The 16,245-nt window shown below is 36.7% G+C and overlaps 1 protein-coding gene across 6 annotated transcripts in view; it reads left to right on the forward strand.

Annotated features, from left to right (window-relative positions):
• Senp7 (SUMO specific peptidase 7) overlaps window positions 1-13,405 on the forward strand; it is a 123,678-nt gene extending 110,273 nt beyond the window's left edge. For all 6 annotated transcript variants that reach the window (XM_060370550.1, XM_060370551.1, XM_060370552.1 and 3 more), the window contains 7 exons: window positions 3,931-4,023; window positions 4,963-5,087; window positions 5,969-6,021; window positions 6,782-6,825; window positions 7,371-7,439; window positions 8,652-8,802; window positions 11,642-13,405. In XM_060370550.1, the coding sequence (XP_060226533.1) occupies window positions 3,931-4,023; window positions 4,963-5,087; window positions 5,969-6,021; window positions 6,782-6,825; window positions 7,371-7,439; window positions 8,652-8,802; window positions 11,642-11,779 (673 nt within the window). In that variant the 3' untranslated portion in view covers window positions 11,780-13,405. The remainder of the gene's footprint in view (window positions 1-3,930; window positions 4,024-4,962; window positions 5,088-5,968; window positions 6,022-6,781; window positions 6,826-7,370; window positions 7,440-8,651; window positions 8,803-11,641) is intronic.
• The last annotated feature ends 2,840 nt before the right edge of the window (window positions 13,406-16,245 follow it).

A 16,245-nucleotide genomic window follows, 5' to 3' on the forward strand; every position in this document is an offset into this window, starting at 1 on the left:
TCTATCAAGAGAATCCATTTCCTTTAGATTTTCCAATTTTGTAGAATATAGGGTTTTGAAGTAAGAGCTAATGATTTTGGGTTTCCTCATTGTTTGTTGTTATGGTCCCCTTTTCATTTCTGATTTTGTTAATTTGGATATTCTCCCTCTACCTTTTAGTTAGTTTTTTAGTTTGATAAGGGATCATCTATCTTGTTGATTTTCTAAAAGAACCAACTCTTAGTTTCATTGATTCTTTATGTTCTTTTTGTTTCTACTTTATTATTTTATTTCTATTTTATTATTTCAAACCTGAGTTTGACTATTTTCTGTCATCTACTCCTCTTGGTTGTGTTTGCTTCTGTCTGTTCTAGAGCTTTGAGGTGTGCTGCTAAATTACTAGTATGCAATCTCTCCAGTCTCTTTAGGAAGGCACTTAGTGCTCTGAACTTTCCTCTTAGCATTGCTTTCATTGTGTCCCATAAGTTTGGGTATGTTGTGCCTTCATTTTCATTGAAAGCTAGAAAGTCTTTAGTTTCTTTCTTTATTTCATCCATGACCCAGTTATCATTGAGTAGGAAGATGTTCAGCTTCCATGAGTTTGTAGGCTTTCTGTTGTTTCTGTTGTTGAGTTTCAGCTTTAATCCACAGAGATCTGATAAGATACAAGGGATTCTTTCAATCTTCTTTTCATCTGTTGAGGCTTCCTTTGTGATGGAGTATATGGTCAATTTTGGAGAAGGTTCCATGAGGTGCTGAGAAAAGTATATTCTTTTGGGTTTGGTTAATTGTTCTGTAGATATCTGTTAGGTTCATTTGATTCTTGATGTCTGTCAGTTTCTTTTATTCTCCATTTAGTTTTTGTCTTGATGATCTATCCATTGGAGAAAGTGAGGTGTTCAAGTCTCCCACTGTGGGGTTAGATGTGTGATTTAAGCTTTAGTAGTGTTTCTTTTATGAATGTGGGTGCCCTTTTATTTGGGGCATAGATATTCAGAATTCAGAAGTCATTTCTATGGATTTTTCCTTTGATGAGTATGAAGTGTCCTTCATCTCTTTTGATTAATTTTGGTTGAAAGTGTATTTTATTAGATATAAGAATGGCTACTCCAGCTTGCTTGTTGGGTCTGTTTGCTTAGAAAAACCTTTTTCCAGCCCCTAACTCTGAGGTAATGTCTATCTTTATTGCTGAGGTATGTTTCTTGTTTGCCTCAGAATGATGGATCCTGTTTTTGCATCCATTCTGTTAACCTGTGTCTTTTACTGGGGAGTTGATGCCATTGATGTTGAGAGATATCAATGACCAGTTTTTGTTACTTCCTATTATTTTGGTGTTGGTAGTGGTAGAGTGTGTGTGTGTTTCTATTCTTTTGGTTTTGCTAATGTCGGGTTATTTTTTTCCTGTGTTTTCCTGGGTGTAGTTGGCCTCTTTGGGTTGAAGTTTTTCTTCTAGTATCTTCTGTAGGGCTGGATTTGTGGATAGGTACTGTTTAAATTTGCTTTTGTTATGGAATATCTTGTTTTCTTCCTCTATGGTGATTAAAAATTTTGCTGAGTATAATATTCAGGGGTGACTGTGGTCTCAGTGTCTGTAAGCTATCTGCCTAGGCCTTTCTGGCTTTTAGAGTTTTTGATGAGAAGTCACATTTAATTTTGATAGGTTTGCCTTTATAAGTGACTTGACCTTTTTCTCTTGCAGCTTTTAATATTCTCTCCTTGTTTTGTAGATTGATTATTATGTGGTGGGATGATTTTCTTTTCTGGTCTAATCTATTTGGTGTTTTTTAAGCTTCTTGTGTGTTTATAGGCATTTCTTTAGATTTGGGAAGTTTTCTTCTATGATTTTGTTGAAAATAGTTTTTGGTCGTTGGAGATGGGAGTCTTCTTCTTCTATTCTGATTATTCTTAGGTTTGGTCTTTTCATAGTGTCTCAGATTTCTTGGATGTTCTATTTAACATTTTCTTTGACTGATGTATCAATTTCTTTAATAGTATCTTCTACACCTGAGATTCTCATTTCTACCTCTTGTGTTTTGTTGGTGATGTGTGTGTCTGTAGTTCCTGTTCTCTTCTCTAGGTTTTCCATCTCCAGGATTGCCTCAGATTGTGTTTACTTGGTTGCTACTAGTTCCATTTTTAGGTCTTGAACAGTTTTATTCATTTTCTTCTCCTGTTTGATTTCATTTTCCTGTATTTCCTAAGGGATTTATTAAAATCTTTTAGCTGTTTGATTATATTTTCTTGTATTTCTTTGAGGGATTTACTTTCCTCTGTTAGGGACTCTATCATTTTCATAATCTTATGTTTAAAATGTGTTTCTTGTGCTTCAGGTGTGATGGTATCTCCAGGGCCTGCTGTGGTAGGACCACTGGTTTCTGCTGGTGTCTTACGGCCCCGAGTTTTATTGCTTATGTTCTTATACTGGCCCCCAGCCATCTTTTTGTCTCTGGTATTAGCAAGCTTGGTAGTTCCTTCATTGGGTTTTGTTGTCTGTGTCCCGGATGGGCCAAGCAGATTGGGAACGGGAAGAGAGCTTCAAGCCGAACACTGCTCAGGCACCCCACCTTAATATGTGTATGCGTACATTTTAATAATTAGTACTCACAAAAGAATCCCTTCAAACTAGTTTTAATCCAGTTTTAGATTAGACATAGTCTAAGCCAAACATGGTGGCACACGTCTATAATCCATTATTCAAAGGCAGAGGCAGGCAGATGTCTGTGTGTGAGGCTAGTCTGGTCTACATGGTGAGTCCAGGATAGTCAAGGCTACACAGAGAAACCCTGTCTTGAAAAACAAACAAATGAAACCAAAACCAAAACTAAAACCAAAACATCCAGAAACAAGGTAACAAGAGGAACACTGTAGTATTAGTTCATAAAATGGCCCAAATTACTAGTGTTATACAAACTACAAAATAAATGGCACACATACTCAAAACTATGCAAGATTTGGCCTCTTTTCATCTCCCTAAATTCATTTCACAACATTTGCTTATCTTACCATACTGTAGTCAACCTACCTCTTCTCAGTTTTCAGTCCTTTCATGTTTTCTTCTGAAATTTCTTCTAACACCTGTATTTCACAGTAGAGTGCCATAATCTTGTCAGTTTTTTATTATCGTTGTCATCCTGAGCTTTCTGTGAGGATATCTAGTTTCTCAAGTTTCCTTGATATCTCCAGTGACTAATTCAGTGTTTGGAACATAATAAGAAGTGAAAACAGAAGATGATAATAATGCTTGTGACTAAGTAGATAGAACTGTTAGATATTTAATTTGGTTATTTTACACAGTTAAGTACTGAGAAAAAAGCTGGGCAGTGATAGCAGATGCCTTTAATCATTTTTTATGTGTTTTCTTTCTTTAAATTATAAATTCTTTCGGAATATTGAAGTTATTTTTATTTTTTGTTCTTAGGAAAGTAATAAATATCTCCTGGGGAACTAAAAGGAAAATGATGAGGATCAGTGGGTACACTTAGCCTTGTCTTGTAATTTTCTTATGTGTGAAATGAAGGGAGATGACGTTTATGCTTTAAAATTAAAGACAAAAAAAATTATTTTTAACACTTACCACAGAACAGCTGGATAATGTTGTTAAGATTTTATGATATTTTACATTTTCCCTAAGTGGAGCAAAGCAGAATGAAATAGGTTTGAAAGTGTTTCTGCTTGGCTGCTGAGATACTTTGGAATCTAAAGCATTTAGCAATGTGCTGCCTTTCCTCTGTTTATTCTATTACTGTTTATGGTAATCAGATGTAAGAACAATCAAATATATTACAGAGATGTTAAACTACATACTTTGAAGACAGTGGTTTAATAAGCCTAACATTTTAAGTGTAAAAAGTGGCCTTTACTTTCATAACTTAGATAGAAGACTTTTACAATTTCAGTTTTGTGGCTTAAATTACAATTTTAAAAATGAATCTATGTTTTTCATATTCCTAGAATGGCTCAGAGAAGACATAGAAGAGTAAGAACATGGACTCGCCACATAAACATTTTTAATAAAGACTATATCTTTGTACCTGTAAATGAATCGTAAGTATTTCTTTTTATATGAAAACCAGTTAAAATTTAAGAAAAAATATTTAAGGTATAATAATTTTATAAAAAGGGCATTTACATGCAGACATCACTTAAGTTTTTTGTAACAAAAAAAGGCAAATGTCTCCAATGTTGTAATAATCAAAACAATTGATTTTGTGCTTTAAGAAAAAAAATTTTAATATTACTGGAAATTTTTTTAATCTTTCATTTTTTAAAAACTTTTATTAATTACACTTTATTCACTTTGTATCCCCCCTTAAACTCCTCCCTCCTCCCCTCCAAATCCCACCTTCCCTCTCCCTTCTTCATGAATGCCCCTCCCCAAGTCCACTGACAGGGGAGGTTCCCCTCTCCTTCCTTCTGATCTTAGTCTATCAGATCTCATCAGGAGTGGCTGCATTGTCATTTTCTGTGGCCTGGTAAAAATTTGAACACAGGGGTCTTTCCAGAGACTCATACTCCAACCAAGTACCAAGCATGGAGATAACCTAGAACCCCTGCACAGGTGTAGCCCATGGCAATTCAGTGTCCAAGTGGGTTCCATAGTAATGGGAAGAGGAACTGCCTCTGACATAAACTGATTGGCCTGCTCTTTGAAAAAAATTTTAAACTAAAAAAAATCAGAAGAGAATTAAAGTCTACCATAAAAACTAATGTTGTGGCTCTTTTTGTTAAATAGGGATTCTGAAAATAAAATACTGAATGCATGAAGGTAGATAAAGTTTGAAGCTTTATTTAGGGCCTTGGTAATTGTGGCTATTAGTGTAGAATATGTAGACTGTGTTCTCCATCTTATAGGAGAGGCTCTAGTGGATGTCTTCACAGTTAGTAAGAAGTCTATCATATCTACTGTCACAGATGAAGTCCTAGAAGTTTCTTCTCCATTGTTTAGATTTGGCATGTTATTAAGATTACAGTTCTTTTCAACAGGTCTCACTGGTATCTTGCAGTCATTTGCTTTCCATGGCTAGAAGAAGCTGTGTATGAAGATTTTCCACAAACTGTCTCCCAACAGCTCCAGGATCAGCAGTCTCCACAAGACAACAAAACAATAGGTGACAGACATTGTTAATGTAGTGTTTTTAATAATAATCATGTAATAAGCAGATTAAGTGAATCAATATGAAGTTAACAGTATACCTATTCATTATTAAACTTATTAGAAGGAATACAAAATGTTTGAGAGTCTCAGCATACCACGAATTATACAAATATAATTCTAAAGTCATACTGTTGATGCTAATTTTTAGTATAGCATTTTAAGAGAATAGCTTTGCTAACAACTCTGCATTCATGGTATGACTCTTGCAGCATAGTTTAAAACTCTCTAACTTAAGACATGTTTTATATACTAGCTATTCAGAGGCAACATAGGAGATGATGTTTCTTCTATAATTTTCTTGTGACAATTTAAAGGAAGTAATAAGCCGATTTTCTTTGAAAAAAGTTGAAAAAGTAGGGTCTTTTTTGGTAGGTATAATCTAAATAGCAAGCAAAATTGATAGTGGCTTTTCTCACTATTCAAGACCTGGGGAAGGGAGAGAGATAAACTGTGAGATAACTGTGGAGACACTTGTTTATTTTCCATCTCTTCTTATCCTTTTGAGCTTCAAAAGTTTGAAAATTATCACATGACAAGTTAACTGCCCTTCACATGAAAGTGTACATTTTTATTAGTTTGCTGTATTTGAAGATATTCTTTGGGAGGGAATGGACCTAACCCGGTTGTATTTTAGGTTTTGGCTCTGAGGTTACTAAATTATGTGAAAACAGCCAACTCATCAGTTTTATCCATTGACTAAGTTTTCTCATAAAAATATATCATAAAAAATATTTTTCTTTAATTATTACTATAGATGCATCCTGAAGTTTAGGTTTTCTAAGTTATTTGTGCTAACACACGATAAAGACTCATAGTGGCTTTATTTGTTACTAGATAATGATGCACATGCCACTTCACCAGGGTCTGCAAGTTCGGAGGATTCCCAAGTAAGTGTGCTCTGTCCAGACGTGAAGAAAGAAAGACTCATTAAAATTACAAAGTTACCTATAAAACGGGGCCTATCTAAATGGATTGAAATGGGTATTTGTGGCTCATAATTCAATTGTGGTCATTTTTGATTATTTCAACAGTTTTTTTCAGAAAGAACATGAAGCCACCGTTCTTACTGGTCTGTTTAGTGTCAACTTCTTCTCCTAGAGATTCACTGTTTCCTTTAGAAAAATAGTGACACTAAGATGATATTTAAAGAAATCAGTTTGATTTATTCACTAAGGAACTTATGAACAAAACCGTTGTTAGTGAAGCCCACAATTGCTAATGCATCTTTTTCTTATCGTAGATAAATAACTTATTTGCTTCTCAGCCTTCGGCTAAGATCAAGTGCAGATTAAAACTGTTTCTTGTGCTTCAAATGGAATAAATGTGTCTCTATGGCCTTAGTCTAGTTACAGAATATGTGCAGACACAAGTTACCTTATTTGTCTTTAAGATAAATGAATAAAAAAATAAAAATTTATGTTATTGCTTAGGCCAAGATAGAGCATCTGCCTAATGTCAGTGTGAAAGTATATCACCAGTCAGCTTTGGGAAGTGGAGTTAGCTTGATTTATTTCAAAGCAAACTGTTAAGGAGAGAACTCTTACTTGAAAATTTAATTTTAGTATTTGAAACAGTTTAAGGAGTAAGGGGCTATTAATGTATTTAAACTCACTTAAATTGCAAAGACAAAAATTCATGTTATTTCAGAGTACCGAGATAAATATGCCAGTACCAAAGAAAATGTGTAAACGGTAAGTACATTTTATAAGAAAAATACAAAAGTTTGAAAATTAATTATTTTATGTGTATGAGTGCTTTGTCTGCATGTGTATGTGCATACCACATGGGTGCCTAGCCTCACTGCAGAGGTCAGAAGAGGGTGTTGGATCCCCTGGAACTGGAGTTATAGACTCTTGTGAGCTGCCATGTAGATTTTGGGAGCCAAGCCCATATCTTTTGCAAGCCATATCTTATTCAGTGCTTTTTACTCTTCTTTCTTCCTTCCTTCTTTCCTTTCTTTCTTTTTTTCTTCCTTCCTTTCTTCCTTCCTTCCTTCTTTTAATAAATGTGTGTGTGTTGGGGGTTGCATGTGCCATGGCTCAGCACACATATGAAGGTTTGAGGACAGCCTTTGGTACTTCTTCTTCCTAGTATTGAAGTCAGGTCATGAAACATAGAGAGACAATTACCTGCTGAACTCTCTTACCATCCCTGGATGCTTTCTTTGTTTGGTTTGAGTTTGGTATTCATCTTTATGAGTCTCTTCATCTCGATTTTTTTCCTTTGTGTTTTAAAGGCCATGTATTCTCATACTAGATTCCTTGAAAGCTGCTTCTATACAAAACACAGTTCAGAACTTACGAGAGTAAGTAATGACAGTTTTTACCTTCCGTTCTATTATCTAAAAATCTCAGCACCTTTGAAACTACCTTAAATATTACTAAAATCAGCGCTGGAGATGTCAGTTGGTTAGATGTCAATCAGTGTTGCAGTCTGACAGGCAAGAGGACCATAAATTAGAAGGACAGCTTTGAAGGACATTGGTCTATCATAGTGAGATCCTGGCAACTATGGAAAAAGAGATTGATAACACTATGATAATAATTTTATATATGGTTTTTCAAGACAGGGCTTCTCTGGATAGCCCTGGCTGTTCTGGAACTCACTCTGTAGATCAGGCTGGTCTTGAATGCACAGACATTCTTGTGCCTCTGCTTCCCTGGTACTGGGAATAAAGGTGTATACCATAACTACCTGGCGTAATAATTATATTCGTAATATGTACCTTAAATGAACCTGGAAATCCGATTGCCAACAACATTCATTATTAAACATTCATTAATATGTGTTAATGGTGAAGGATTTAGATTTGTCAAAGGTAAATGCAAAATTTGTATTTATAATTGAACAAAACTCATAATTTTATGCAACAACATTGCAGATATTAGTGATTAGGGGAAAAAAAACCTGAAAAGGACATAGAACTTGTAAATTTCTATTAGTGTATGTGGGGGTGGGGTAGGGGAGAGCAAGCAATAGAATGGGAGCACTAATGAGAGAGATTTTCTGAGAAAAAAATTTAAAATCCTGTGTGTGTGGTGACACACTTATGCTTGGGTATGGTGGCTAGAAGACAACTAGTGAGAGCTGGTTGTCTCTTTCCACTATGTGGATCCTGATGCTCTAACCTAGGTCATGAAGCAGCAGGAACCTTTGATAGAAAGCATTTTAGCAGCTGGCTCTGGAGAGGAATTTGATAATTTAACAAAATGCTGGAAAAAAAAACCCCAATTATTTAAAAAGCCATGTGTTAGCCTACTTCATAGTATAAGTAACTTTGTTATCTGAATTGTGAACATTGAGTTGTTGAAACTCTGGCTTTTATTTGCAAATCATATCACTTTACAGTGTATTTTGGGAAGGCTCATAAATTACAGTTGGATAGCTGAAATTCTGTCTTTGGAAATTTAATTTGAAGCAACAGATATTGCAAAAGAGGTGTTTTCTTCCCCTGTAGAAAGTTTTGTAGACTGATCACAATTTCTACTCAAGTCACATTTCTTATTGATTATTTCAGGTATTTAGAGGTTGAGTGGGAAGTTAAGCGAAAAACTCACCGTGAATTCAGTAAAGCAAACATGGTCGACCTATGCCCTAAAGTCCCTAAGCAGGATAATAGCAGCGACTGTGGAGTCTATTTATTGCAGTATGTGGAAAGCTTCTTCCAGGTACGTGCTGATACAGTTTTGTTTTTGTTTTGTTTTGTTTTTCATAGTTACCAATGTGCAGTCACAAATTTCTGGCCCACAGAGAGGCAGGAAAATGCGAGTAGGCAAGGACATATAGAAAGACATAGAGACCACAAGTGACCTAATGAGGCAAGATGATGAGAAAACACAGAGAAACTCTCATGTGAAAGGATAAAATCTTCATTAGCTGGGCAGTGAGGCTTCCCAGCCTTTTGACATAGCCTTTTGCAACATGACACTATCCTGTGTGTTGTGCTACATTCATAGTTATTGGATGTATGTGACCTTAGGGCTGCAGATTGGACATACCTGGCAGCACAGTAGATACAGTAGAAGATAGAATTAGAGTACTTGAAGGAGTCAGAAGAGAAGAGACAAGTCTGATAGGACAGAGCTCTCATTTTCATATAATCAGAATTCCAGAAGGCTTAATGAAAGAGTGAATAGCGCAGATAAAATACTAAAAAAAAAAAAAAAAAAAAAATTCTAGGTGTTAAAAGGACCCTTTATTTAAGAAGCTCAGATTATCATAGCTGAGGAAAGGTATTTAAAAGGATGGCTATTATTTTCTAATCCATACAGACTTTATTGGAGCTTAGCAACATTAAAGATCATTCTTTGAATGACAGGAAATCACAGCCTTTCCATATCAGCTCATTTAGGTTTGTCACTAGTAGCATCACTTATGAAGATAGTTTTTTTTTTTTTTTTTTTTTTTAAATCAGTTGTCTATTTTCAGAACTCTTGGCTGCATTTAGGACTTTAGAATTGGGAAGAATATACCTCATAGTAAAAGATGTTACACATTATAGAAACTAGCACATAATTATTATATTGTGTTTAGCCTCCCTTTTTATTTTTTATTAATTAATTCAATTTACATCTTGGTCATGGGCCCCTCTCTCCTCTCCTCCCAGTCCCACCCTTCATCCCACATCCCTCCTTCCTCGGAAAAGGGGAGCCCCTTTACCCAGACACCCCAGCTCATCTATTCACATGAGGACTGAGTTCGTCTTCTTCCCCTGTGGCCTGGTAGGACAGTCCCATCAGGGGGAATTGTTCAGAAAGCAGGCAACATAGTCCATGTCAGAGATATCCCTCACTCCCTTAACTACTGGGCCTGCATGAAGCCTGAGATGCCCATCAGTTACTTTTAGAGGACATAGGTCCGGAGCATGCATTGTCCTTGGTTGGTGCTTCAGATTCCATAGGCCCCTCTGGGCCCTGGTTGATTGGCTTTGATGATCTTCTGGTAGAGCTTTTGTCACCTCTAGGTACATTTATTCTTTCCCCTTCTTTCCCTGTAGACTCCCTATGTTTTGCCCAGTGTTTGGCTGTGAGTCTCAGTATCTGTTTGGAGCTGTTGCTGGGTGGAGCCTCTAAGAGGACAACTCTGGTAGGGGTTGGCTTTCTTCCGTGGAGTGGATTTTAGAGTTGGGCCTAGCATTTGTTGGACATTCTCTCAATATTTGCTCTATCTTTGTCCCTATAGGTCTTGTAGGTAGGGTAAGTTTTGGATTTAGGTTTTTGTGGGTGTGTTGGTGATCTTCTCTGTCCACTAAGAGTCTTGTCTAGATAAAGGGTGTCCTCTTTAGTCTCCATGGCACCTCCTATTAGGACTTCTAGCTAGAGTACCTCTCATATCCTCCCAGAGGCCTATTCTGATTTAGGTCTGCAGCTTGTCACAGAGATCCACCATTTCTCATTCCTCTGCAGGCCTGATCTCCACCTTTATTTCTCTCTGTGCTACCTCTTCTACCTTGCTTCCATTCTTCAACCACTTAGGCCCTCTTTTTATTCCACATTGAACTTCAGTATATGATGACAGTTCTGGTCCTTTAGTATTGTTTCCAAGTAGGTTTTGATTTAAGGTTTTCAATACCCAGTGGGCCTTTCTACTGACATTCTGACTTGGTTACATTACTCCAATTTTAGGTAGCCTTTGTTAATAGAATATATTTTAAATACAGGATCATCATGTAAAGTTCGTGGGAGAAGCTAAAACTTCTAAACGTATGTCTTGTAGATTTGTTTGCTAATGTAGCAGTGACCATGCGAAAAAATAGGCTTGAGGAACCAATGTTTTCCTAATGAAAACAACACAAATTCTAATAAAAATTTCCAATGGTGAATCAACATGTAGCCTTGGATCACAGAGTCACAGTTAGTGAGTTCATGTTGAAGTTCCACACTTGGTCCATCCTTTCTTCTGTAAGATGCAAGTTCTTTTGTTAGCCTTCTAGCAGTTTCTTCAGATTAACTCAATCTAATGTAGCCTTCTGTAGTAACTGAAATAGTAAAACACAAGGAGAAATAACATTGTAGTTGCAACTCAACTTTGCCATTAAATTAACATTATGGAAATGTAGCTGTACTGGAAGCCACTTCCTACCCTAAAAGATGACTTTTAGTGGGATTTTCCATGTTTACATGGAATTTCTTATCACCGGAGCTTTTTCTGTAATAGTTTAACAATATTAACTCATGCTCAAAGTAATCTGAATTCTGAGTTCTGATGAATCATTCTTTACCAATTACAACTCTCAAACACGCATTGTAACAGAGTAGCCTATTTAATTTTAATGTTTAAAGGTTAGTAATTTTATGAAAATGTTCTGGAATAGATTACGGCCAGAGTTACCCAGTTGAGGAACTGAAAGCTTGCTGTGTGCATTAGATGAGTGCTGTGGTATGGTAGACAAAAAGGTGTTCTTTCTTGGAAGGTATCATTTAAAAAAAATTTCCTATAACAATGGGACTTGAGAAAAATTGAAATCATGATGTCACACTAATGGCATTCTTTCTTTTCTCTTATTAGGATCCCATTGTTAACTTTGAACTTCCAATTCACTTGGAAAAATGGTTTCCTCGCCATGTGATAAAGACCAAGCGGGAAGATATTCGGGAGCTCATTTTGAAACTTCATTTACAGCAGCAGAAGGGCATCAGTAGCTAGTTAAGCTGCACACACACGGCGCATGCTCTCTCAGCTTACTGGAAAGCCGCTTACCAGCATTTGTGTCAGCTTACAGAGAAGAAAGTATCTTGCAGTAGTTCATAACTTGTTAAAATGTACATGGTATCTTGTTTGAGTCATTGGGCTCTTTCAGGTAAAGGTGACGTAGAAGCACTTATAAGATAGAAATGAAAATTTCGTAAATATGATATTTTTATGACTAAATATGCTTGGATTATGCAACAGCATATGTAATGTGGGAATGTTTTCATTATGTAATAAAACTATGTGATCTGTACTTCCACATAACTGGGTGCTGATGGGGGGGCTCCTCCCTGGTGCCAGCCCCAGTGCTTGTCAGGTGTTGGCAAGTCACATCATATTGTAGTTCTATTCTTTGCAGCTCAAGCATGCAGTATGAATACTGTGTATTTTTTTAAAAAGAACTTAGTATCAAGGCTTCAGAAAATGCCATTCACGGCATCTCTTCTGTATAGTGTGGAAAAAACCCCGAAATATCATTAGTCAAAAAATTACCCTTTCAAAGTGCAGCTTATTATTCTCAATTGCTAAATGCAATTACTTTGCTCTGATTCCCTCCTCCACTTTTTCCGATGTCATTTATAGGGATATGAGAAATGGGTTCATTTGTTCAGATAAAATGTGGAACAAACTTTAATACCAGATTAGTTTAAAACATTATGTAGCTAAGCTTTATTTGAGGTATAGCAATATAAATATTCATTCCTATATTATCCCACAATGTGTGTGTACAGTTTCTATAACAGATAAAACTTGGTGTTCTCACAATTTTAACAAAGAGAATACTTTTAAACTTCTATTTATTATTTAGAACCAAATAATGTAATTTTATAATTTGGTTTACCCACCATTCATCTGTAAAGGCAGATTTCTCATTTCTTTTGTATTTTTAAGTTATAGTTTTTAAAGATGTATGATCCACCATGGATCTTACACATACAGTACCTAATATTTTATTAAATGTTCAGGTAACAGTTCTACTGAATTTATGTAATGATAGTGATATTATGTAGCAAACATTTTAGAGTCGAATGCTATCAGAAATATTTTAGGAAGACCTGATCATACTGTTTTCTCAGATAATGGGTTTTAGAATATTATTTTAAACATCTCTTGGATTTACAATTATAAGTGTTTATAATTTGAAAGCATTTGAAACAAAGGCAATTTAAGATAAAACTGAGATGTCTGAAGGTTTTACTTCAAAATCAAGTGACTTGGGGTTGTCAGCCTCCCTCGTTCCCTCAGTTCTGTAAATCTTGTCTCTCTCTGCATTCTTCAAGATACTTGGAGATCTTACATGACAATGGTTATTAGTTGCGTATTTCATTCCCAATTTGTGTGTGTTGGGGAGACATTTTTTAAAAAGTGGCTGTTCATTGTTTTGTACATCTAATTTTGGAAAGCAAGTGTGTAAGACAACATCTTGTAATTTCTGAACTTTTTTGTTTGTGTGTTTTCCCAAGATAGCACTGTCCTTCATCATGCTTTGGAGACTTTAAAATTTGTTTTCCTCAACTCATGTAGAAATAATGATTTGAGGTTATCAATATTTTATATTAAACATGTTTTCAATTGATTAAATTGTAATTTTTTTCTTAAATATGAAGCACCGCTAGAAACGTATTTTTAATTATATTGTGTCCTGCATATACCATGTAATTGGATGCTTAAATTAATTTTTCTTCACATTTTTGACAAGTATATAGTTAATTCACATGTCTTTCTGTGTAAAGGAAAATATTTTTACTTCAAGTAGAGCAACTTAATTAGATAAAAACAGTGTTCCCCAAATCCATAATCCAAAATGCTTTTAAGTGTGAAATGTTCTGAGCACCAACATGCTATCACACATAGAAAATTCCATACCTGACCTCATGCAATTTGTGACAGTCAAAACACTAAGAGTAATATGTAAAATTACCTCAGGATATGTATGAAGAGTATATGTGAAACATAAATGAATATCATAGGTATGCTCAGAAGCTTCCTCAAGATACACTCTTGTATTTGCAAATTATTCTGAGACCCAAAACACAAGACCCTTCTGCCCCAGGTATTTTCACGTAAGTGATACACAGCTGGAATCTTCTGGTGGCTAGTAGTACAGCACAAGAAAAGGACCTCCATGGTCATCATACAAGCATTTGCTGTGCAAGCCTAGCGTCCTCTAGTCTCTTTCCATTGCTTTGGCAAACACCATGACCAAACCAACTTGGGGAGGAAAGTTTATTTCATCTTATGCTCCAGAGGAAGGAAGTCAGGGTAGAAAGCAGAAACTAGAAGAACACTGTACACTGATTCTCTCCCTCCGCCAGCATTTTGCTAGACACATGAAAATTAAACCAATACTAAAAAAAAAATACTCAAAAAAGCAATACTCAACTCATTATTTGAGACAGGTTTCTCTGTGTAGCCCTGACTGTCCTGAAACTCAATCTGCAGGACCAGGCTGGCCTCGAACTCACAGAGATCTGCGTGCCTCTGCCTCCCAACTGCTGGAATTAAAGGTGCGTGACACCACCGCCCAGCTTGCAAATGCTTACTTTTTATAATGCTCTATATTTATTAAACATTTCATACATTTTGATTTTATACCTATTCACTATTATCTCCTAATGCTCACGGTGCCCGCCACCTTACTGTCCAACTCCATGCCCTTTTGTTGTTAATGTTGTTTATTAATACACATCTGGTCTAATTACTGCTTCCCATGTGAGCATGGATGTAGGGGTCTATCCACTGGGGCATGGGCCTCCTGTTCATCTAGCTTCTTATTACAGCCTAGATCCCCTTGCCTGGGGATGGTCCAGCACACAGCAGTGGGCTGAGCTCTCATACATCAATCAACAGTCTTGACAGTTCTCCCACAGCCATGGTCCCAGGCCAGGCTGATCCAGGCAGTTTCTCAGTTGAGACCCCCTTTCTCAGGTGATTTGATTGTATGAACTTGACAATAAAAACTAACCAGGACCCATAGTGACCTGAGTTTGGTTCCTGGAACCATGTGAAGGTAAAAAGAGATCTGATTTCACAAGATGCCCTCAGGCCTCCACAGGTGAGCTGTACTCAGTGTATCCACATGCACACACACATGCATACTAACCATAAATGAAGACATGAACTCCTATGTTTTTGAAAGCAGACACTCACTTCTGAACAGATGAGGAAGTCTATTAATTTGGTAAGATCATTTGGTAAGACCTGCACAGATTTAGCCCATGACAGCATAGTCTACAAGTGAGTTCCCTCGTAAGGGAAATGGGCAGTTTCTAACATGACATGAACTGATTTGGCCTGCTCTTTGCTCACCTGCCCCTGTGGGGGGTGCAGCCTTACCAGCCCACAGAGGAAGACGGTGCAGCCAGTCCTGATGAGACCTGATAGGCTAGGGTCAGAGGGAAGGGAGGAGGACCTCCTTTATCAGTGGACTTGGGGAGGGGCATGGGAGGAGATGAGGGAGGGAGAGAGGGAATAAGAGAGGGGGTTATAGCTAGAATACAAAGTGAATAAACTAATTTATAAACAAATAAATAAATTATAAAAAAATATTTTGGTAAGAACAGCAGAGTTTCTTTGGAAGTGCAGTGAAAGTAAGCCTAAAGGGTGTAAATTTGTTAGATTAGGATACCGTGAGAGACAATAGCCAGTAAAAAGCCTGCTAGTGCCCAGAGGTTATTTGTAGAGAAGATACAAATTTTAACTTAAGACTCTTGAGAGTGGAGAAAAGCACGGTTTTCGTTTGTTTGTTTTTGGGGTTTTTTGTTTGTTTGTTTGTTTGGTTTCAAAGTCCCATTTAATCAGGTACTGCCTGTGAAAGTTTTAAACTTCTTAAAAACCATCCTACATGTTTACACACACACACACGCACACACACACACACACATAGTTATGTCTACCATGATTTTTAAGAAGTTTGCATACATTGGTCGGGAAGTGAAATGTCTTATCTTGCCGTAGAGCCGACTCTACCCTGTGCCAGCCTGTTTGTCCTCGTCCTTACTTTCCTTAGCTGTGCAGCCACTCACTCATGCTCTACTTCTGCTTTTCTCAGCTAGGCATATTCCTGTGAAATTCTTTAACTTTGCCTGTCACAGGCTGGAAGACAGGCTCCCAGCTGCTGGGGCCTGCGCTTACCAAAATGACCTCATCTGTGAAACTGTTCTTGTGGGGACTGGAGAAATCAAAGCCTCAAGAAGACCTCAGGTGAAGATGTACCCTTCGTACAGTTACTGTGGTAGTGACAGTGTGAGGCATTTTTCAACAAGGTATAGGTGGAACCAGGTAGTGCCACTTTAAACCCCAAGTCGTAGCTAATTACCTGATGTTGATTTTGTTTCTAAACAGGCTAATTATTATAATATGTTCTTTTAAACTTAATGTTTGATATTTGATTGCAGCATTTCTAGTCCCAAGCACTTTTG

Source organism: Meriones unguiculatus, chromosome 17, assembly GCF_030254825.1.
Source record: "Meriones unguiculatus strain TT.TT164.6M chromosome 17, Bangor_MerUng_6.1, whole genome shotgun sequence".
Taxonomy (NCBI): Eukaryota; Metazoa; Chordata; class Mammalia; order Rodentia; family Muridae; genus Meriones; species Meriones unguiculatus.